The 23,675-nt window shown below is 44.4% G+C and overlaps 2 protein-coding genes across 2 annotated transcripts; both read right to left on the reverse strand.

Moving 5' to 3' along the window:
* Window positions 1–499: 499 nt before the first annotated feature.
* On the reverse strand, window positions 500–2,063 carry LOC119353989. The gene is made up of 2 exons (XM_037620694.1): window positions 1,043–2,063; window positions 500–953 (listed from the first exon to the last, which is right to left on the reverse strand). Exons 1-2 carry the CDS (start codon window positions 1,295–1,297, stop codon window positions 615–617), a joined length of 594 nt encoding a protein of 197 aa, XP_037476591.1. The 5' UTR covers window positions 1,298–2,063; the 3' UTR covers window positions 500–614.
* Window positions 2,064–5,527: 3,464 nt separating this feature from the next.
* LOC119353988 (putative polyol transporter 2) lies at window positions 5,528–7,454 on the reverse strand. Its single transcript, XM_037620693.1, has 2 exons — window positions 7,159–7,454; window positions 5,528–7,074 (listed from the first exon to the last, which is right to left on the reverse strand). Exons 1-2 carry the CDS (start codon window positions 7,310–7,312, stop codon window positions 5,624–5,626), a joined length of 1,605 nt encoding a protein of 534 aa, XP_037476590.1. The 5' UTR covers window positions 7,313–7,454; the 3' UTR covers window positions 5,528–5,623.
* Between the last annotated feature and the right edge of the window lie 16,221 nt (window positions 7,455–23,675).

A 23,675-nucleotide genomic window follows, 5' to 3' on the forward strand; every position in this document is an offset into this window, starting at 1 on the left:
TGGCTTTAGGTGGTCCCGTCAACCCCGAGCCACCCTAGACCCTAGTTGATGGCTTTAGGTGGTTCCGTCAACCCCGAGCCACATTAGACCAAAGTTGATGGCTTTAGGTGGTTCCGTCGATCCCGAGCCACCAAGACCCAAAATGATGGCTTTATGTGGTTTCGTCGACCCCGAGCCACCCTAGACCCTAGTTGATGGCTTTAGGTTCCATTTTGAGTACTCATCAACATATCAATCATAAAAAGAACCATTTTGAGCATAGACAACATATCAATAACTCCATTAATATATCCAGCATATCAATAACTCCATTTTGAGTACTCATCAACATATCAATCATAAAAAGAACCATTCTGAGCATAGAAAACATATCAATAACTTCATTAATATATCCAGCATATCAATAACTCCATTTTGAGTACTCATCAACACATCAATCATAAAAAGAACCATCCAGCCTTGCATAATATAATGAGTACTCATCAATAACTCCAGCATATTAATAACTCCAGCATATTAATAACTCCAGCATAATATGGCATTGATTCTTAAAGTACACCACCAAAGCAAGATCACATTGTATCACAGGATGCAAGAACACACACATGAAGTATCTAGTTACCACTTGCATAGAAGTAGCTCCTCCATCCACTATGTCTACCACCAGCACCTCTCCCAGTAGTAGATGTGGAGGGAGTAGTAGATGTGGAGGGAGTAGTAGATGTGGAGGGACCAGATTGCCTTGGGGCAGAGAATGTACCTCTCCCTCTCCCAGCACCTCTCCCAGCACCTGGTGCAACACCCCTACCAGCACCTCTCCCAGCAGCACCTCTCCCAACTCCTCTCCCAGCACCTCCTGTTCCATCTATTGGTGTTGTTGTAGGGGCTGTATGAGAAGTTCTTGCTGCTGGTGTAGTAGTAGCAGCACCAACATTGGAATTCCTTGCAAGAGGCTTGCATAAACAAGAAGCAAAATGAGTTAGTACTTAAAAAAATGGAATGTACAAGAAGGAAAACATGTTACTACTTATAAGAGGATCACCACATGTTTGTTCTTCCTCAAAGCCAGCTCAGGCTTCAACTGCTTCATGCAGCTTGTGTACCTATGTCCTTGCAGTCCACAATTGCCACATGTTATAGTCCCCATTCTTGATGTGTCCTTAGGCTTTGGAACTTCAAATTTCCCCTTGATCCTCTTCTCTTTCTTTCTTCCTCTCTTCACTTTAAATGCAGGCAGGTCAATGTCTAGACCAGGGGTCCTTGTCCAGTCATGCTCACCAGGAACTGGATAGATCATTGGTTCATAAGTTGCCACATAAAATGCTTTCTTGAAGAACTTGCTTACATAATCCTCTGGTTTTCTTTTGCCCTTGTTTATTGCTGAGATGGCATGGTTACATGGGATGCCAGTGAGGTCCCATTTTCTGCACCCACATGTGTGCAATTGCAAGTTAACAGCATGGGTTTGCTGCCCACTTGTAACTTGGCACAAGTCCACACCAGCTTGAATTGGTTTGCAATATTTGGCCCTCTCCTTCTCAACCTATAGCTTCTCACTATAATGGGGTGTTATGTCCCATCTAGCATTCTTTCCACTCTCCCTATTCCTATGCCATCTCATCATCTGCTTATCCTTTATTCCATCACACATTTTCCTAATTGGTTTCTTCCTAACATCTAGGACATACTTGTTGAACACCTCAGACAAATTGTTAACTACAAGGCCAGTCTTGCTGTTTATGTCAAATGCATGCCTTGCCCATGTTTTCTTGGGTATTTGACAAAGCCACTCCCAAGCTTGCTCACATTCATCTCTAAGGTCATTCATTGCAATGTTAAATTTGTGTTCACTATATGCATAGGCAACATTATCCATATACTTTTTCAAATCTTCCCCCCTAAAACCAGCATTTTGGAAGTTTGCATAGATATGCCTAAGGCAGAACCTTTGGTTGCACTTAGGAAAGACAACATTCACTGCATTTAGTAGGCCCTGGGACACATAATTAAACTAGCTAAGCTACTATCTAGCACAAAACAACCATATAGAAACAAGGACATAAGATAAAAGCACATACCTGTCTAGCTGACATATTGTACATGGACCAAACTGTCGCTCTTCTCCTCCTAGGCAGATTTTAAGTTGGTGTAGAAACCAACACCAGTTAGGTGTGTCCTCTTGCCCAACAATACCAAATGCTAGTGGGTATATGTTGTTGTTGCCATCTCTACCAGTGGCAGCAAGTAATTGAGCACCAGTAGTTAACTTAATGAAGCACCCATCAACACCTGAATGAGCAAGCAAATTCAATATTTAAAACATTCAAATGCATTTCAAGATGAAACAATATGTAACTAATGCACAAGGTGAACAAACTAACCAATGAATGGTCTGCTCCCCTTGAGATCAACCCCTCCCTTGCTCCATTGATGCAATAGAACATAGTATGGAATCTTGGACCTGGATGGGGGATTTTTTTCAGTGGATGTTGGAGTTACAGTAGTGACTACTACTCTACTCCCAGGGTTTGTATCCATCACTGTCTGAGCATAGTCTTTCAACCTAGGGTATTGCTTCTTGTGGTCTCCTAGCACAACATCAATAGCTAGGTTCTTTGCCCTATATGCCATTGACTTGGGCACATCCACACCATACTTCTCCATGCAGGCATCAATCAAAGTCTGAATGACAGTTGTTAGATCAGATCTGAACAGTGACTCATACTTCTGTGCAAGCCACTTGGCACTTACCCTTGTTGTCTTTGTACTAATAGGGCAAGTGCGCTTAATTCTCATCTTCTTAATTACAAAAGTAGTTTTACCTTTTATAACTGCTGCCACCATAAAGAAGTTGCAATGTTTTTGGTTGCATTGTACAATTATTCTTTGATCTGAGTTCCTATGATATTTCAAGTTTCTACCTTGAGTGATGTGTAAGTTCAACAAAGCCTCTCTGAATTGATGTTGATCCTTGAAACACATCTTTAGACATAATTGCTCATGTGGTGCCTCCATTTTCTCATTGTACCATTTTCTAGGAGGCCTCTGCTTTGCCCTGCTCTTCCTTTTCTTTCGCAGCATAAATGACAATGGCTCATAACCATCATCATCAGCCTCCTTCAACAATCCTTTCTCTTCTTCGTCAGATGAAGGTTTGAAATCAGGTTCCTCCTCTTGAACTACACTTGAATGTGTCCTTGTTGTAGGCCCTTTCCTAACTGGAAGCTTCTGTTTCTTCTTCTTCTTCTTCTTCTTCTTCTCTTCATGTGCAATTATAGTTTCTTCATCCTGTGAAACAACTATCATCTTCATCCATTTGAAAAGGTTCCTCAACCTCTGTGTCACCCTCATAATGCACCACTTCTTCCTCCTTAGATTCTTCATCATCTGTTTCTTCCTCTTCTATTTCATCATACTCTCTCTATTTCTTTCCCTCATCCATCTCTATGTCATCAGCATCACCCATATAAAAAGGGTTTACATCACTGTCATCTTCACCTTCACAATCAGAACCACCACTGCCATCATATCCCTCTTCTTCTTCTATTTCCAAAACAGCTTTCAGTTTTCCTCTTACATTCTTGCTCTCTTGTGTGCAAACACCAGTACCATGAGCTACACTGCAGCTGCTACTCTGACTTTCAAAGGCAACTCCTTCTTCATCAACAACATAGATGGGTGGCTCACTGAGATCATATAACACATGCCCTTCATACACAACAGTGGATAATTCTTGCCTCTCAAACTGGCTGCAAGGAGGTGGACATGCCCTCTCTAGCAAATTTTAGAACCTTACACTCCTCAACCTGCCTCTTTACTAGTTGCAACTCAGCATTACTCTCTACCATCTCCAATCCTTTCTCCCCTAAATCTGGATTCTCAATGTGAAACAGCAGATCATATTCACTAAATCCTTGGGTTTCCATCACTGCAATCATATTCAGGTATGTTACATCTGAACCGCAGAGCTTCAGCTCAAACATTTCTGAAGCATCAAAATGGAACCTAACAGCCAAAATGTCATCATACAAACTGCAAAATGAAATAACAGACAAAATTGGTTAATAAACAATTTTACTTAATAGATAGGCTAACATATAAACAAAGCTTTGTTTAAGTTAACATATAAACAAAGCTTTGTTTAACTTAACATATAAACAAAGCTTTTATTTACCCTTACAATATGAATAAACTAAACAATTGCTACAAAATCAAACAATGTAAACAACTATCTCAATGCAACCCTAATTACAGAGAGGGTACTTAACTCACATCAAACTGATGTTTTGTATTTTCAGATAAGTAGTTAACAGAATTGTCCACTAATGGTGCTCTGCTCTAGTTAGGACTCATTTAATCCACTATGCTTCTCTGCTCTGCTCTGCTCTAGCTAGGTAACACCTAATGCTGCTCTGACAATTTGGACTAAGAAATAACAATGTAATCCACTAATGCTGCTTTGCTTTGCTCCAGTTAGGTAACACATAATGCTGCTCTGCTCTAGTTAGGACTCATGTAATCCACTATACTTCTCTGCTCTAGTTAGGACTAGCAATTAGAGTGCTAAACATGTAGGCAGTAAACCCTAACACTAATCCCCAATTTCAGTGAGCAAGAATGGAACACTGGAGCACTTAGAGAACATCACCGAAGCCATGAGTCCAGTGATGGGCGGTGCTAGGGTTGGCCACCCAAATTCGCGCCAATCCCAGCCTCTGCTCCATCGACAACGCCGGCTCCGCAAAATCTTCGTCCTCGCTACTGTACTCCGAGCTGGAGTAGCCGCCACTGCCATCGAGGCCTAAGTGGGGGAGGTCGCCGCCGCTCGCATCGCCCCGGCCATCGCCGCCTGTCGGAGTCGCCGAGGCCATCGTCGCCAGGGCACAGCAGCCGCGGGGGAGAGGAGGGCACGAGGGAGGAGCAGCTGCGGGGGAGGTGACAGCGCCTAAGCACTTCTATCCATGGCTACGGCGGCGTGGTGTGGCGGGCGACGGGGCGGGCGGGGAGGCAGCCGCCGGCGAGGGTGCGAGGAGAAGGAAGAGGGCAGAGCGGGGTCGGGGTCTGGCTCGACCGCACCAGCCGCGCCCTAAATGGTTGGACCCGGCCTCGTCCTAGTCAGCGCGCGGGCACGCGCTCACTGTCCAGCGTGGCGCCTGACGGGCGGGCCCGACCGGTCAGATTCCCTGTCAATACGTATAAAACACACTTTTAGTCTTTTTTGCAAGGGCTCACCCCAATCTTGGTACTAACACGTAAAAATTACCAATCTTGGTATCAATCTGTTTCCAATGCTCCAAGAGCACTGCTACACGGACGACACTAGTCCAGCCGAAACATGCACGACATGCCCATCGCACCATCCATTTGCTAGTCTAGACAGCAGCATGCGGTGGGATTAGCTGTCGTGCATGTGTCGTTCAGCAAAACGTCGTCCGCGAAGTACTTCCGATGCTCCAATTGTGATACTTCTGTGCAATTTACTTGGTTAGAAGCAACTCTCAGTCAAGTAGTCAAGTCGCGCAACATGTAAAGAAAAAGAAAAAAGTTAAAAAGAAAATTTTCATAGATCTCAATGCATGATCTTATAAATAGCATCGTGAGATTTAGCAATCCCATTATGTGATTAATCAACTCTGGGTCCAGGCGAGGCGCCCAAGAGTCTGGCCCAGCAGCTCGCGTCCTGTGTCGCGGGGGCAGCATCTTCTGCCTCCGCGCCCGTGTCGGTCACGCCGAACAGACTGCCCATCTCCTCCAGCGTCCGGCCGCGCGTCTCCGGGAGGCAGGTGAAGAAGAACACCCACGCGAGCACGGCGATGCCGGCGTAGAGGAAGAAGGTGCCGCCCAGCGTGATGGCGCTGGACAGCGAGAGGAAGGTCATGGACATGGCGCCGCTGACCAAGCGGTTGCCGGCCTCCCCGACAGCGAAGCCCAGCGCGCGCACCCGCAGCGGCAAGATCTCCGTGGTGTACACACCCAACACGGGCCCGAGGCCGATGGAGAAGAATGACACGTAGACCAGGACGGACGCCACGCACAGGACGACCGCCCACGGGATCCTCGCGTCCGGGTTCTGGTCCACCACGGTGAGGCCCGTCGCGAGGCCGGCGAGCGAGACTATTATGCCGCCAGTGCTGCATAGCAGCAGCGGCCTCCGGCCGACACGGTCGAGGAGGAACATGGCGACCAAGATGACGAGCGTCTTGACGACGCCCATGGCGCAGGTCGCGGCCAGCAGTTGGTGGTCGCCGGTGAGACCAGCGCTCTCGAACACGCGCGGGCTGTAGAGCACGACGGAGTCGGAGCCCGTCAACTGCTGGAACAAGAAGACGCCGAGCGCCGCGACCAGTATTCGCCGCATGGAAGGAGTCGGCGACAGGATGAGCTCTCTCCACACCTGCTTCTCCTCGCCGCCTCTCTTCCTGGGCACGACGACCACGTCGCCGTCGAGGTCGTCTGGAATGCCGGCGGCGGTCTTTATGTCAGCGAGGCGCTCCTCGGCCTCCTCCGGCGTGTCGGTGATCTTCTCCAGCACGACCCTCGCGTCCGCGAGGCGGCCTTTCATGACGAGCCACCGGGGAGACTCCGGCATGCCGGACACCAAGACGGCGAGCAGGACGGACGGCACCGCGCCGATGCCGAGCATGAAGCGCCAGCCAAGGTGGAGCGGCAGGCGAGCGAAGGCGTAGTTAGAGATGTAGCCGAGGAGGATGCCGATGTTGATGAAGACCTCCGTGAAGGACACAAGGAAGCCGCGCGCCGACGCCGGGGCGATCTCAGCTGTGTACACGGGCGCTATCACGATGGCGTAGCCCACGCCGATGCCGGCCACGAAGCGACCGAGCATGAGCATGGTGTAGCCGCTTGCGAAGCCCATGAGCAAGGCACCAGCAAAGAAGAAGAAGGCGGCAAAGATAGCCGTGAAGCGGCGGCCGATCCAGTCGGACGTCCTGCCGGCGGCTAATGTGCCGATGATGGAGTAGATGCTCAGGATGCCCATCAGGATCTCCACCTGCACGTCCGTGATCTCGAGGTCCTTCTGGATATACAGCGACGCCCCGCTCATCACACCGGTGTCTATGGCGGCCACGAAATAAACACTTCATATAGCCAAACGCGAGACAGAATCAGGCGTGGAGGTGATAATGTCAACATGTGTACCGTAGCCGAGGACGATGGAGGCCATGGAGGCGACGACGGCGCAGGTGGAGGCATACTTGATGTTGCTCTTCTTCTTTTTGGGTGCTACTGCCTCTAGGAGCCCGGCTGAAGCCATCTTCTCTGCTCTGTCCTCACAGAGGGATGCCACTACCATGGTCTACTGATTGGTGATGTTTGGATCCTAATTAAGCATGAGGGATGGTGGAGTCTTATCGAACAAGTGCTTGAAATGATGGATGGCTGAGCACGTTTACCATGCTTCTACGTGCAAGCAAGTTCATACATCCTGACCTTGTTTGATTTCCATGACATCGCCAGGACCTTTTTATACTACATTTAATCGAGGATTAACGCGTCTTTTGGGATGCGCAGCCATCCTATTGACCATTTGATCAACCAACTTTGATTATTGTTATTTTTCAAATAGGAACATTTTTTATTGTTTCAGCACATGGCCACCGCTGGCAGCGTAAGCTTTGTCAGTTAGTGCATTGGGCAAATGATGGTACCAACCTGCACCTGCTGCAACAAATATTCTATTACTATCTCTGATGGCATTATATGCTGAGCCCACCCACCTTCCCGGTGAAACACGTTAACTTTGAGTACTCCTGCCGGTGGTCTTTGCCAAAGAGGGCTACAGTTCTATATCGTACTGTAAAACTTGTCTAGGAAATTACACAAATACACTAATTTTTTGAGGCAGAGGTAGTCCAAAATCAGAACTCTAAGCGATTTTGAAAACCACAACTCTTTTTGTTTTCAGTATTCTTGTACTTCCTCCTTTTCTGGTCTGTGTATACAATTTGGTCAAAGTCAAACATTGTCAACTTTGACTAAGCTTAGAAAAAATATCAACATTAACAATATTATGAAACTAATATTACTAGATGCATCATGAAACTAGTTTTTATACCATATAGCTTTGATATTGTAGATGCAGACTTTTTTCTATAAAATTAGTTAAACTTTACAAAGTTTGACTTTGATTAAATTTTATATGCAAACTAACAAGAAATAGAGGCAATTACTCATAATCAGGCATTACAATCACTCACGGTGATACTCAAGACATCCTCTCGACAAGAACCAAGGCAAACCGCAGTGCGACTGTGCAATCTACCAAAACTTGCCAGAACCAAGCCAAAGCACGGTCCTCTGGACTACCATTATTCTGACTATGTCTAATGTGAGTAATAGAAGAACCGCGTTCCTTCATACTTTTCAGAATCTCTCTAACAAGGAAATCATTCCTTGATTAATATCCGTGCTGACAATAATCAATACTTCCTCCAAGCAATCAGATCCAACATCGACCAGGATGTTACTTCATTGCAAAGCCAAAGCAAAACCCTCCAGACTCGCTAGCAATTCGACCTCTAGTGCATCGGCACATGCGTGTGCATGCAACAACAAAAAATGACAATTCGGTCATGATCTCGCACGACCATCCTAGATCCACCAATTCCAACCAAAAATGCCCCACTAGTATTAAGTTTAACTCGATCCACACTAGGTAGTTTCCAGCTGCTCGCCTGAGCAGAGGCCGTATGACGGAGTCGAATCCGGCATATGTTGGGTAGGGAGGTCCCGAGCTAGTAGCCTTGGCACGATGGTAACACAGACAGGTGATTTTATCCAAGTTCGGCCTCTCTTAAAAAGATAATACCCTACGTCCTGCTTTGATTATATTGATTGAGGGGGTATAGAGTTGATACCTCTCCAACGTATCTATTTTTCCAAACACTTTTGCCCTTGTTTTGGATTCTAACTTGCATGATTTGAATGGAACTAACCCGGACTGACATTGTTTTCAGCAGAATTGTCATGGTGTTATTTTTGTGCAGAAATAAAAGTTCTTGGAATGACCTGAAAATCAACGGAGATTATTTTTGGAATATATAAAAAATACTGGTGAAAGAATCAAGGCCAGGGGGCCCACACCCTGTCCACGAGGTGGGGGCGCGCCTACCCCCTAGGCGCGCCCCCTGCCTCGTGGGTCCCTTGGTGCTCCTCCGACCACAACTCCAACTCTATATATTTGTGTTCGGGGAGAAAAAAAATCAAGGAGAAGGATTCATCACGTTTTACGATACAGATCCGCTGCCAAGCCCTAATCTCTCTCGGGAGGGCTGATCTGGAGTCCGTTCGGGGCTACGGAGAGGGGAATCCGTCGCCATCGTCATCATCAACCTTCCTCCATCACCAATTTCATGATGCTCACCGCCGTGCGTGAGTAATTCCATCGTAGGCTTGCTGGACGGTGATGGGTTGGATGAGATTTATCATGTAATCGAGTTAGTTTTGTTAGGGTTTGATCCCTAGTATCCATTATGTTCTGAGATTGATATTGCTATGACTTTGCTATGCTTAATGCTTGTCACTAGGGCCCGAGTGCCATGATTTCAGATATGAACCTATTATGTTTTCATGAATATATGCGAGTTCTTGATCCTATCTTGGAAGTCTATAGTCACCTATTATGTGTTATGATCCATTAACCCCGAAGTGACAATAATCGGGATACTTACCGGTGATGACCGTAGTTTGAGGAGTTCATGTATTCACTAAGTGTTAATGCTTTGGTCCGGTACTCTATTAAAAGGAGGCCTTAATATCCCTTAGTTTCCAATAGGACCCCGCTGCCACGGGAGGGTAGGACAAAAGATATTATGCAAGTTCTTTTCCATAAGCACGTATGACTATATTCGGAATACATGCCTACATTACATTGATGAACTAGAGCTAGTTCTGTGTCACCCTATGTTATAACCGTTGCATGAGGAATCACATCCGACATAATTATCCATCACTGGTCCATTGCCTAGGAGCTTTTCATATATTGATCTTCGCTTATTTACTGTTCCGTTGCTACTGTTACAATCACTATAAAACCAAAAATATTACTTTTGCTACCGTTACGATTACTATCATATTACTTTGCTACTAAAATACCTTGCTGCAGATATTAAGTTTCCAGGTGTGGTTGAATTGACAACTCAACTGCTAATACTTGAGAATATTTTTTGGCTCCCCTTCTGTCGATCAATAAATTTGGGTTGAATACTCTACCCTCGAAAACTGTTGCGATCCCCTATACTTGTGGGTTATCAAGACTATTTTCTAGCACCGTTGCCGGGGAGCATAGCTCTATTCTTTGAGTCACTTGGGATTTATATCTGCTGATCACTATGAAGAACTTAAAAGATCAAAGAACCAAGATTTTCCCTCAACTACGAGGGAAGTTAAGGAACTGCCATCTAGCTCTGCACTTGATTCACCTTCTGTTTTGAGTAAACTTGCGACACCTACACCTGCTTTTCATTCTGATATGTCGCATGTTATTGATGATGCCACTTCTGCTTTGCATGATACTTATGATGAAACTACTTCTATGCTTGATAATACTGTCCCACTAGGTGAATTTCTTGATGAACAACTTGCTAGGGCTAGAGAGAATGAAATTATTGAAACTGATAATATTGATGAAAGTGATGATGAAGATTCTCCCCCTAGATATGAATTGCCTGTTGTGCCTGAGGGTTATGTTATGGATGACGAAACTGCTAAAGACTTTCTTACTTGCAATGATAGATCTGATCTTAAGAAATTATTAGCTAAGCTTAAAGAAAAGTGTTTGAATGCTAAAATGAAATATGACCCTGCTTTTGCTACTTCACCTATCTTTATTACTGACAAGGATTATGATTTCTCTGTCGATCCTTAGTTAATTACTTTGGTTGAATTTGATCCTTTTTATGGCTATGAATATGAAACTGTTGTGGCACATCTTACTAAATTAAATGATATAGCCACCTTGTTTACTCATGATGAGGAAACTCGCTATTACTTTATACTTAAGTTGTTTCCGTTCTCATTAAAGGGTGATGCTAAAACATGGTTTAATTCTCTTGATCCCGGTTGTGTGCGTAGTCCCCAGGATATGATTTATTACTTCTCTGCTAAATTTTTCCCCGCTCATAAAAAACAAGCTGCCTTAAGGGAAATATATAATTTTGTGCAAATTGAAGAAGAGAGTCTCCCACAAGCTTGGGGAAGGCTTCTCCAATTACTTAATGCTTTGCCTGATCATCCTCTCAAGAAAAATGAAATACTTGATATCTTTTATAATAGACTAACCGATGCTTTCATAGACCACCTGGATAGTTGTGCTGGTTGTGTTTCAGGGAAAGAACTGTTGATCAAGCTGAATTGCTATTGAATAATATCTTGAGTAATGAAAATGGACACTTCCTGAACCAACTCCTAAGCCAACTCCAAAGAAAAGGGGTATTCTATTTCTCAGCCCCGAAGATATGCAAGAGGCAAAGAAATCTATGAAAGAAAAAGGTATTAAAGCTGAAGATGTTAAGAATTTACCACCTATTGAAGAGATACATGGTCTTGATAACCCGACACAGGTAGTAAAGGTAAATTCTCTCTATAGATTTGATGAAGGTGATATTCCTCATTATAAGTCTGCTAGCCAATGCTTAGATGAGTTTGATAATTTTATTGTTAAACAAGAAAACTTCAATGATTATGTTGGTAGACAATTGAAACGCAATGCTGATATGCTTGAACACTTGAGTGATGATATGTCTAGAGTTAAAAGTGAGCTTAAAATTATTAGTAAAAATGCTTCTATGGTTCCCACTCAAGTAGAACAAGTACTTAAAGCTCATAATGATTTGCTCAATGAATTAAATAATAAGAAAAATGATAATGATGTTAGAGTTATGACCAGAGGGGGTAAAATGACTCAGGAACCTTTGTATCCTGAGGGCCACCCTAAGAGAATTGAGCAAGATTCTCAGAGAACTAATATTGATGCACCTAGTTCTTCTAAGGAGAAGAAGAAAAATGATAGGACTTTGCATGCTTCTAGTGAACCTGTTGTTGACACACCTAAGAATCCCAATGATATTTCTATTTCTGATGCTGAAACACAATCTGGTAATGAACATGAACCTAGTGATAATGTTAATGATGATGTTCATGTTGATGCTCAACCTAGCAATGATAATGATGTAGAGATTGAACCTGCTGTTGATCTTGATAACCCACAATCAAAGAATCAACGTTATGATAAGAGAGACTTTGTTGCTAGGAAGCATGGTAAGGAAAGAGAACCATGGGTTTAGAAACCCATGCCTTTTCCTTCCAAACCATCCAAGAAAAAGGATGATGAGGATTTTGAGCGCTTTGCTGAAATGATTAGACCTATCTTTTTGCGTATGCGTTTGACTGATATGCTTAAAATGAATCATTATGCTAAGTATATGAAGGATATTGTTACTAATAAAAGAAAGATACCAGAAGCTGAAATTTCCACCATGCTTGCTAATTACACTTTTAAGGGTCGAATACCAAAGAAACTTGGAGATCCAGGAGTACCAACTATACCATGCTCCATTAAGAGAAACTATGTTAAAACTGCTTTATGTGATCTTGGAGCTGGTGTTAGTGTTATGCCTCTCTTTTTATATCGTAACTAGAATTGAATAAGTTGACACCTACTGAAATATCTTTGCAAATGGCTGATAAATCAGTTGCTATACCTGTCAGTATTTGTGAGGATGTGCCTGCTGTGGTTGCAAACGTTACTATTTTAACGGACTTTGTTATTCTTGATAATCCCGAGGACGATAGTATGTCGATTATCCTTGGTAGACCCTTTTTGAATACTGCAGGGGCTGTTGTTGATTGCAACAAAGGCAATGTCACTTTTCATGTTAATGGTAATGAGCATATAGTACACTTTCCGAGGAAACAACCTCAAGTCCATAGTATCAATTCTATTGGAAAATTTTCAACGATTATTATTGGAGGTTTTGAATTTCCTCTTCCTACTGTCAAGAAGAAATATGACATTCTTATTGTTGGGGACATGCATATCCCTGTTGAGGTAACCTAGTGTTATTCAAAATTTCTCCGGTTTCATGCGATTCGGAATGAGTTTGTTAACAAGACTTGATCAACCTTGTTAGTGGATTCCTTTTGATGAGCATGAGATGGATGAAGTTAGAAAGCACAACCTTATGTACCCTTCTTTTTTACTTTCTGTTATTTATATTAAATAAAGCGAAAATGGTATTTTCTATCTATTTTCTGAATTATCCTTGCAATAAAAAATACCCAAAAAATAAAAGTTCTTCAAATGCCCTGAAAATGAAATATGATTTTTCCAGAATATTTAAATTTTTTTGGCACTAAGAACACATCAGGGGGACCCACCGTGTGCCCACAAGGGTGGAGGGCGCGCCCCCTGCCTTGTGGACCCCACGTGGGTCCCCTCCACTTATTCTTGCACCCACACACTTCGTCTTCCTCCAGAAAAAATTATCCACCATCTCAAACCCGAGTTCTAGCTCATCTTGCTGCCATTTTCGATCTCCTTGCTCAAAGCTCCATTCACAAAACTGCTTTGGGGGATTGTTCTTCGGTATGTGACTCCTCCAATGGTCCAATTAGTTTTTGTTCTAGTGCTTTATTTATTGCAAAATTTTGTTGCTTAGGTGACCCTGTTCTTGAACTTGCATGTCAAATTTATGTGGTCAAAAGTAGTTTTAATGCATGATATAGCCTTTATACACTTGTAGGAGTAGTTGCTATCAATTTTGTTGAGTTTGGTTCACTTTTATTTTGAGTCACTAAAAATTACAGAAATTTTTCAGAGGAAGAAATATGTTTAGGAAAATGTACCAAGGTGGTTCCTCAAGGAAGCAAGGCCCAAGGCCCGCAATACGCGAGCCGGACAATGAACTACCAAGGGAGGCTCAAGTACGTCCTTGTGAATGGCCATCAGAGGATTTCATGGTTCGGGTAGGAATCAAGGAAGAATTTGACGCATATGTGCATAACACTGATCTGGAGAGCTTCGAGGCAGATAAGTGCTGGCAATACCTCTACTTAACTGATTCATTTGTGAGAAGGTTTAAATATACATCTTCGCGCAATTCTCACACAGTCCTATTTGATCTTATGATAAATCTTATACTATGGACTTAGAATATTTTAATATTGCTTGTAAACTCCCGCAGTGGGGTAGTGCTAGTGAACCTCGCAAATCTGAATTTAAAGAATTTCTTGCTAGTATCACTATGGGGGAATCTAGAGAAATAACACAAGCTACCATAGGGAGCATTCATTTTCCTGCCATACATTATTTTGCTCTCTCTATAGGTAGATGCATTAATGGTAAGGATGAGGCTTGTCACATGTGCGTTCCAGATCTTAGTGTTCTCAAGAGTGCTGTATTAGGAGATAGACAATATAACTTGGGGGCCATTGTTGCACGCAGGTTGCATAACAATAGTACTAATGGAGATTTCCTCGGTGGAATTTATGCAACCCGTTTAGCTGATTTTCTTGGTATACCCATACGTGGGGATGATATTGAGTTGCCTCCTACTTATCTTGATTATAATGCTATGGTTCTTCATCAGTTTGTTGAGAGGAACGATCAGTTCCTCCAGTACCGACTAATCTTTGACACACGGCGCACCTTCCACGTTGCTCTCCCTACTCCTGCTTTCTTTGACTTTTAGAAAAAGGGAGATATGTTATAAACAGGGAGGAGGCGAGCGAGTACGAGAGGAGGACGAAGGTAGCTCGCCTCCAAGTTGCAGCTCATGAGGAAATTGCCGCTGCCTTTCAGTACGACCCCAGCTACAACTTTGATCCTTGGGCATAGACCAACTTAGGCCAAAAGCCTAAGCTTGGGGGAGTATGTATTTCTCACCGACATTACATTCATGTTCACACACTCATGCCAGTTGTCGGTGCTCATACTTTTTCATTGTATCATCCATGCTAGTTTATTTTCTTTTTAAGCATTCTTCTTGTGTGTTTGAAAAACCTTAAGAAAAACCAAAAAAATTAGTTGTAGCTTTTAGTTAGTTTAATTTCCATGCCCGTAGTAGTAGTAATTAAAAAGAAAACCCAAAAAGAGTTCTCGTTGTTCTTTTTCTTGTTGGGAGCTTTCGCGTGTAAATAGTTTTGTTTCTTTTCTTTTCTTCAGGGGTCGAGAGGAGAAGACCACGATGAAAATGTTGAGTGGCTCTCTTATGCATTATTGTTGATTTAACAAAGAGCCCACATTACTTTGTCTTCTCTCCTGAGTTGAATGCTTGCAGATTCCAACTTAGTCCAATGCACGTGCACTTTTATTATTATCCACACTATACGGTCATGCAAGTGAAAGGCCATAATGACGATATATGATGAACTGATTGAGATGAGAAAAGCTGGTATGAACTCAACCTCTCTTGTTTTTGTAAATATGATTAGTTGATCATTCCCGATTCAGCCTATTATGAATGAAACATGTCTGCAATGAAAATTAGAGATTATAGTTGCTCATGCCATGCTTAATTTGCTAGTAGTTTATAATGGTTTACCTTGCGTGCCAACATGCTATTAAAATGGTTGTGATGTGGTATGATAGGGTGGTATCCTCCTTTGAACGATTCGAGTGGGTTGACTTGGCACATGTTCACGCATGTAGTTGAAACAAAATCAACATAGCCTCCACGATGTTTATTTCATGGTGAATTATATCCTACTCATGCTTGCATTCAGTGTTGATTAATTTTAATGCATGTTCATGACTGTTGTCGCTCTCTAGCTGGTCGCTCCCCAGTCTCTTTCTAGCCTTCACTTGTAATAAGCGGGAATATTGCTTGTGCATCCAATCCCATAAACCCCAAAGTTATTCCATATGAGTCCACCATACCTTCCTATATACGGTATCTACCTGCCGTTCCAAGTAAATTTGTATGTGCCAAACTCTAAACCTTCAAATGAAATCATGTTTTGTATGCTCGAATAGCTCATGTATCAACTAGGGCAATCTGTATCTTCCATGCTAGGCGGGTTATTCTCAAGAGGAGTGGACTCCGCTCCTCACTCACCAGAAAATGGCTGGTCACCGGGATGCCCAGTCCCATGCTCAAATCAAATCAAAATAATTGCAAACAAAACTCCCCTAGGATTGTTGTTAGTTGGAGTCACCCGTTGTTTCGGGCAAGCCATGGATTGATGCTTGTTGGTGGTGGGGGAGTATAAACTTTACCATTCTGCTTGGGAACCGCCTATAATGTGTGTTGCATGGAAGATATCGAGATCTCTGGTTGTTATGTTGACAATGAAAGTATACCGCTCAAAATATTATTCATCTCTATTTCAAATCGAGCTCTAGCACCTCTACAAATCCCTGCTTCCCTCTGTGAAGGGCCTATCCATTTACTTTTATATTGAGTCATCATCCTCTTATTAAAAAGCACCAGTTGGAGAGCACCGCTGTCATTTGCATGTATTATTATTAGTTTACATTGACTATGATTGGATCTCTTTTACCATGAATTACAATTTCCAGTCAGCCCTTGATCTTCAGAGGTGCTCTGCATATCTTTGCTGAAAACTTGAATGCCGACTTTACATATTTACAACAACAAGAGCAAACAGAGTTTGTAAAAAAATAATTCTTTATCACTTTCAGTTTGTCAACTGAATTGCTTGAGGACAAGCAAAGGTTTAAGCTTGGGGGAGTTGATACGTCTCCAATGTATGTATTTTTCCAAACACTTTTGCCCTTGTTTTGGACTCTAGCTTGCATGCTTTGAATGGAACTAACCCGGACTGACGCTATTTTCAGTAGAATTGCCATGGTGTTATTTTTGTGCAGAAATAAAAGTTCTTGGAATGACCTGAAAATCAACGGAGACTATTTTTGGAATATATAAAAAATATTGGCGAAAGAATCAAGGCCATGCGCCCACACCCTGTCCACGAGGGAGGGGCGCGCCTACCCCCTGGGTGCGCCCCCTGCCTCATGGGCCCCCTGGTGCTCCTCCGACCTCAACTCCAACTCTATATATTTGTGTTTGGGAGAAAAAATCAGAGAGAAAGATTCATCGTGTTTTACGATACGGAGTCGCCGCAAAGCCCTAATCTCTCTCGGGAGGGCTGATCTAGAGTCCGTTCGGGGCTCCGGAGAGGGGAATCCATCGCCATCGTCATCATCAACCTTCCTCCATCACCAATTTCATGATGCTCACCGGCGTGCGTGAGTAATTCCATCGTAGGCTTGCTGGACGGTAATGGGTTGGATGAGATTTATCATGTAATCGAGTTAGTTTTGTTAGGGTTTGATCCCTAGTATCCATTATGTTCTGAGATTGATGTTGCTATGACTTTGCTATGCTTAATGCTTGTCACTAGGGCCCGAGTGCCATGATTTCAGATCTGAACCTATTATGTTTTCATGAATATATGTGAGTTCTTCATCCTATCTTGGAGTCTATAGTCACCTATTATGTGTTATGATCCGTTAACCCCGAAGTGACAATAATCGGGATACTTACCGGTGATGACCGTAGTTTGAGGAGTTCATGTATTCACTAAGTGTTAATGCTTTGGTCCGGTACTCTATTAAAAGGAGGCCTTAATACCCTTAGTTTCCAATAGGACCCCGCTGCCATGGGAGGGTAGGAAAAAAGATGTCATGCAAGTTCTTTTCCATAAGCATGTATGACTATATTCGGAATACATGCCAACATTACATTGATGAACTAGAGCTAGTTCTGTGTCACCCTATGTTATAACCATTGCATGAGGAATCGCATCCGACATAATTATCCTTCACTGATCCATTGCCTACGAGCTGTTCATATATTGATCTTCGCTTATTTACTTTTCCGTTGCTACTGTTACAATCACTATAAAACCAAAAATGTTACTTTTGCTACCGTTACCATTACTATCATATTACTTTGATACTAAAATACCTTGCTGCAGATATTAAGTTTCCAGGTGTGGTTGAATTGACAACTCAGCTGCTAATACTTGAGAATATTCTTTGGCTCCCCTTGTGTCGAATCAATAAATTTGGGTTGAATACTCTACCCTTGAAAACTGTTGCGACCCCCTATACTTGTGGGTTATCAAGAGTACAGGTTGATATACCATGAGATCGTGTATGAATGAGTTAGCCTTTACAGTCTACACCCCTCATCTTATATAGCCATTGGGGTACCTAGGGTTACATAGGTCAGTTGCATCTAAGAATAAACATGTCGAAGATCGTCTTGGAGTATGCACCAAATCTTCGAAGATTCCATCTTGATTCTCCAGAGGGCCCGACGAATGTGGCCCACTGGTTGATTACTTTGGGGGTCCTCGGCATGGCCCATATGTTCGGGAGCCAGCATGGTTCGCACCCCCTTATCCAGGGCACCATTAGTACTCCCCCAACCTTTCTTCAAGCCGAGAACATACTCGGTCGGCCCACTCTATCCTTCATCTTTGGTCTTCGTTCTTGTAAATTGGTTGACAGTGTCATGGGCTAGTGGGTATCAACCTAGTCGGTCCATAGTCCATGGGTCGGGCCTATGGCCCACCAATCCTATAAGGAAGGACTTCGGAAGCCTTGGCGGCATAATCAAGGTGGACTCAGCCGAAGACTTGGCGTGTACTTCAAGGACTACTCCGGCCGCTAACGTTTATCTTCCTAGATGATAACCGACCATGTGTAACCCTAGATACCCCTGGTGCCTATATAAACTGTGGGGTTAGTCTATAAAGAGACAAGTACAATCACCTCCATTAGGGTTTAGTACACAACATATGAGCCTGTATTTGTTACTCCATCATCAATATAATCAAGCAGGGCATAGGGTTTTACCTCTTCAAGAGGGCCCAAACCTGGGTAAAACATCGTGCCTTTCGTCTCCTGTTACCATTGTTCTTCGATCCATAGCTTGGGACCCCCTTCCCGGGATATGCTGATTTTAGTACTGACATTGGTGCTTACATTGAGAGTTCCGCCGTGTGATCAAAGAGGATCAATGGAAGCGTTGATCTATGACCAAAACCCTCATGGCGTGGTTCCCACGCCTGAAACCCCCGTTAGCGGATCGCGCCACCTCCATCAAAAGGTGGAGCACTATGAGCTAGAGCTAACACCCGAGCCCTGTGCTCCTTCTCCCATCTCGGTTGAAGGTCTCCATATGGAGAAGGACCAAGGGCTAAGGTATCATCTATCAAAAGACCTCGGCGTCAACCGAGAAGAAGGAGACAAGGACTCGGATCTTAAAACCAATTCGGCCCACTCGTAGTCGGCACACCCTCCTAGGCACAAAGTCGTCAGAGCTTCAAGCCTACGAACAGCTGCGATCGAATTCTTACTCCCACCCGCCATGCACATCAAGTACTGCCGGATTAACTCAGAGCCTCCCAGGGACCTAATTTACATAAAACAACAAGCTGATGAGCCAGTCAGGCAATTCTGGATAAGATTCCCATTCGCCAAGAATAGGATACCAGATTGTCATGATTCAGATCTCTTAGGAACTTTCAGGCACAACTGCCATGATGAAGGCATCTTAAACACCCTCGCCCGACGATGAGTTCAAACCTTCTCTGAATTATTGGATATGGTGTGAAAATTTTGCACCATGGAAGACGCTTGGTTGCTCAAAAAGAGCAAGAAGACTTGATCTACATCTATAAATTAAAGCACGACAGAGAAACACGCCGAAAAAGGCATTCTGGACATCCGCGTCAGTCGAGCCATCACGGAAATGAAAAAAGCCGGTCATGGGATCCAAAACCACCCTTGATGGCCTGTTGGACAAGTCGTGCCCATTCCACTCTGTTTTGTTAAACGCAAACCCAACTCATAGACTTTGAGCTTGCTGGGTGGTCAAACAGGTGGCTAAGGGAGGTGAAGCATTCCTCAGAAATACACGCGCATACAGTCATTCAACAAACTCTTCGGACGATGAGAGTAACTTGAGGATTTACGGAACTTAGACATCAAGAAATCGGAAGAAAAGATCCCCTCAAGAGCTAAGCCACGTCCAGCATATAACAACTCCAGATACGTGGCTAGACACGTCGATTACCTTTGACTAACATGACCAGCCGAAGTCTAGCTCAAGCTGATGTCCGACAGCCTTGGTCCATGATCCCATAGTGGACGGATGTAGGCTTTGAAAGGTATTAATGGATGGTGGCAGCAGTTAAATCTCATTACTAGGATACTCGGGACAAAATGCAGCTCGACAGATCGCGCATCGAGCAAAGTCACACCACTTTTAGGGGAATCATCCTCGGAAAAGAGGCGTGATGCAGCAGAAAAACACCCTCGATGTGGTTTTCGGGACTCCCGAGAACTGATGGTCCGAGGAGTTGACCATCCACATTGTACCCTTCCAAAGTGGCTATCACGACCTATTGGGACATGACACCTTCTAATTCTAGGCAATCCCGCACTACGGGTACATGAAGCTTAAAATGCCGGGCCCAAACGGAGTCATTACCATCACAAGCAACCTTGACAGATCACTTAGAGCCGAGAACAAAATATCATCGCTCAATATCGAATCATTGTCTGAAGCCCTTGCCGCTGAGGAATTGATGGCACTTCGGGCCACGGTTGGCAGGGACGCCGTCATCCTGGATAAGAGATCTAAATCCACTTTGTTCAAGCCAGCAGATGAGATTCAAATTTCAAGTACACCCAACGGACCTAAATAAAACATCGTCAATTGGTGCACAACTCGATCCAGAGATTGAAGAAGCCCTTTGCAATTTCCTTAGAGAAAACTAGGATATTTTTGCTTGGCATCCCTCAGACATGCCAGGAATCCCAAGGAACCTAGCCGAGCATAGCCTCAATATAATAAAAGGCTCAAAACCTGTTAAATAAGTGAGGGAGTCTTGGATTAGGGGGTCCTCGGGTGTGTGTGGACAGTTTGATATGGGCTGGACTGATGGCGGCTGTGAAGATAAAAGCAGAAGACTTTCCCCCATGTCCTGGTAGGACTGCTATATGTGTGGATGACAAGTTTGATGTCCAGATATGTTATTTCCTTCCCCTACAAACAGACTCTGTAGAATCCTAGGCCCCTCCGGCGTGTATATAAATCAGAGGGTTTAGTCCGTAGAGGCTATTAGAATAATCATAGGCTAGATAACTAGGGTTTAGCCATTACAATCTCGAGGTAGATCAACTCTTGTAACTCATATATTCATCTAATACAATCAAGTAGGACGTAGGGTTTTACCTCCTTTAAGAGGGCTCGAACCTGGGTAAACATTGTGTCCCTTTTGTCCATTGTTACCATTGATCCTAAGACACACATTTTGGGACCCCCTACCCAAGATCTGCCAGTTTTGACACCGACATTGGTGCTTTCATTGAGAGTTCCGTTGTGTTGTCAACAAAAGGATCGATGGCTCGCCTTGTCATCAACAAAGATGCTGTTTCCGGGGAGGCCTTTCTCCCTGGTCAACTTTTTGTGTTTGGCGGCTTCATGCTACGTGCCAACTCAACCGGTCACCTCGAGCAGGTTGACAGCTACGCCCTTGGTCAGCAGATCAGGTTTGGAAGTTTCAACTACATTGCTAATATCCAAGGAGATCTGACCTTCAAGGGGTTTACGGCCTCGGCCGCCACTCCCCCCATACGAAGAAGGCCCTTTGGATCCACTATCAGATCCCATCCAGGGGTCGACTCTCATGACCCTGGCCTTAGATCCAGGGCAGACCGCTTTGTCCGAAGACGGGAGTGTGAACCCCACTGGAATTTCTCCCATCAAGGAGCTTCTAGCCGGAGACCCAGATGCGTTCGCGCCATCGGCGGACCTGGACTCAAATGAGACTCTCCCTGTCATCGGGAAGCCGAACTCGCCTCTAGACGTCAACTTCGAACTTTCGAGGTCTGCATCCATCGGGCTCGATCAAGTGGTTATCACCGAGCCTAGCTCTGCAGATCCACAGACTCGTGTCTGGCTTTCGCTCTTAAATGAAATGCTGGACTTAATGTGATCTCTCGCCATCATGGAAGTATCACCTCCGAACTACACCGAAGGCTGAGAGTAGGGAAATTTACATCCCACCCACCACCTACTTAATAGCCACTGTCGAGGATCTAACTGACATGCTATACTACGCCTCCGAAGACATCGATGGCATGGACGATGATGTCGAGGCCGAGCCAAGATCCAACCCATCCATCACATGGTGTTGGGTGACCACTTCGACCTACGATGTATACATGGTGGATACAGCTGAGAAGAAGGACGACAATGGCACTAAAGATCTAGATGAGGACAGGCATGTCGTTGAACCACCAAAACGTCGGCGCCAATGGCGCCGCTCACGATCGTGTCGGGCAAGGGAAAGCAATACCGGCACAGGAGATAATGACACTCCAGACATTGCCAAAGACCCCGATCACCCCGTCGAGCCTGCATTCAAGCAGGATGAAAGAGAAGAGGGTCAATACAGCCCCGAACACGCCAATCACGAGGATTCGGAAGATAGTAATTACTTACTCATCTTTGAAGAGGATGTTAGCCTTGTTGACGATGACTTCATCATCCTAGAGGAACCCCTCGAACAAGAACGCTTCAAGCGACAACTCATCACCACCGCGCGAAGCCTGAAAAAGAAACAACAACATCTTCAAGCTGAACATGATACACTCAACGACAGGTGGACCAAGGTCCTAGCCGCTGAAGAATACGGCTTCGAGCGCCCAACAAAGAGTTACCCAAAATGCAGACTACTACCGCAATTAGACAACGAGGCCCTTGAGCCAATACCGTCAAGATACAATCAGGCTGATCAACCGGACCGACCACCATGTGGACGTGACAGAACGGCCAATTATGCCGAACACCAGTCTGCACCCCCTTGCCATAGGGGCAAAACAACGGATCTGGGCTACACGTACGAGCTATGTCAGGACCTGACCAACAGAGCTGATCAGACCCGATCAATCCATGGATCAAGAGGACATGCTCCAGCACAAGATGATGGATATCAGGCCTGTCACGACAAACATAACCAAATCCGGGGTCAACCCCGAACACGGATGTCATCCGAACTCCGTCGCGATGTGGCCCGGTATAGAGGTGCTGCGCACCCCATGTGCTTTGCCGATGAGGTAATGCAACACCAATTTCCGGAAGGGTTTAAACCCGTAAACATCAAACCATACGATGGAACGATAGACCCTGCTATATGGATTGAAGATTTTCTTCTCCACATTCACATGGCTCGCGCAGATGATCTCCACGCTATTAAATACCTCCCTCTAAAGCTAAAAGGACCAGCACGACTTTGGGACAACTTTCAGGGTACTTATGTCCGGCCACAGGACACTGATGACCTGAGTCACATAGTCCAGCAACCTGGAGAGTTAGCTCGCAAACTTTGGACTCGGTTCTTAATTAAAAAGAACCAATCATCGACTGTCCGGACACTGAGGCCTTAGCGGCATTTAAACATAGCGACCGAGATGAATGGCTCACCCGACACCTTGGTCAGGAAAAGCCGAATACTATGGCAGCTCTTACTGCACTTATGACCTGCTTTTGTGCGGGCGAAGATAGCTGGTTAGCTCGTAGAAGCAATAGTACCAGCGACCCCGGGACCTTTGAGGCCAGGGATGGCAATGGGAGGCCACGACGCAGCAAAAATAAGCGTCGGAACAACAACAAAGA

This window comes from Triticum dicoccoides, chromosome 2A, assembly GCF_002162155.2.
Source record: "Triticum dicoccoides isolate Atlit2015 ecotype Zavitan chromosome 2A, WEW_v2.0, whole genome shotgun sequence".
NCBI classification, from domain to species: Eukaryota; Viridiplantae; Streptophyta; class Magnoliopsida; order Poales; family Poaceae; genus Triticum; species Triticum dicoccoides.

Coding starts and splice junctions, on each gene's coding strand:
- LOC119353989 (XM_037620694.1), bottom strand. CDS start 1,297: ATGATCTATCCAGTTCCTGGTGAGCATGACTGGACAAGGACCCCTGGT. Junction 954..1,042: donor TGAGGAAGAACAAACATGTG/GTGATCCTCTTA, acceptor TGTTTATGCAAG/CCTCTTGCAAGGAATTCCAA.
- LOC119353988 (XM_037620693.1), bottom strand. CDS start 7,312: ATGGTAGTGGCATCCCTCTGTGAGGACAGAGCAGAGAAGATGGCTTCA. Junction 7,075..7,158: donor CTCCATCGTCCTCGGCTACG/GTACACATGTTG, acceptor TGGCCGCCATAG/ACACCGGTGTGATGAGCGGG.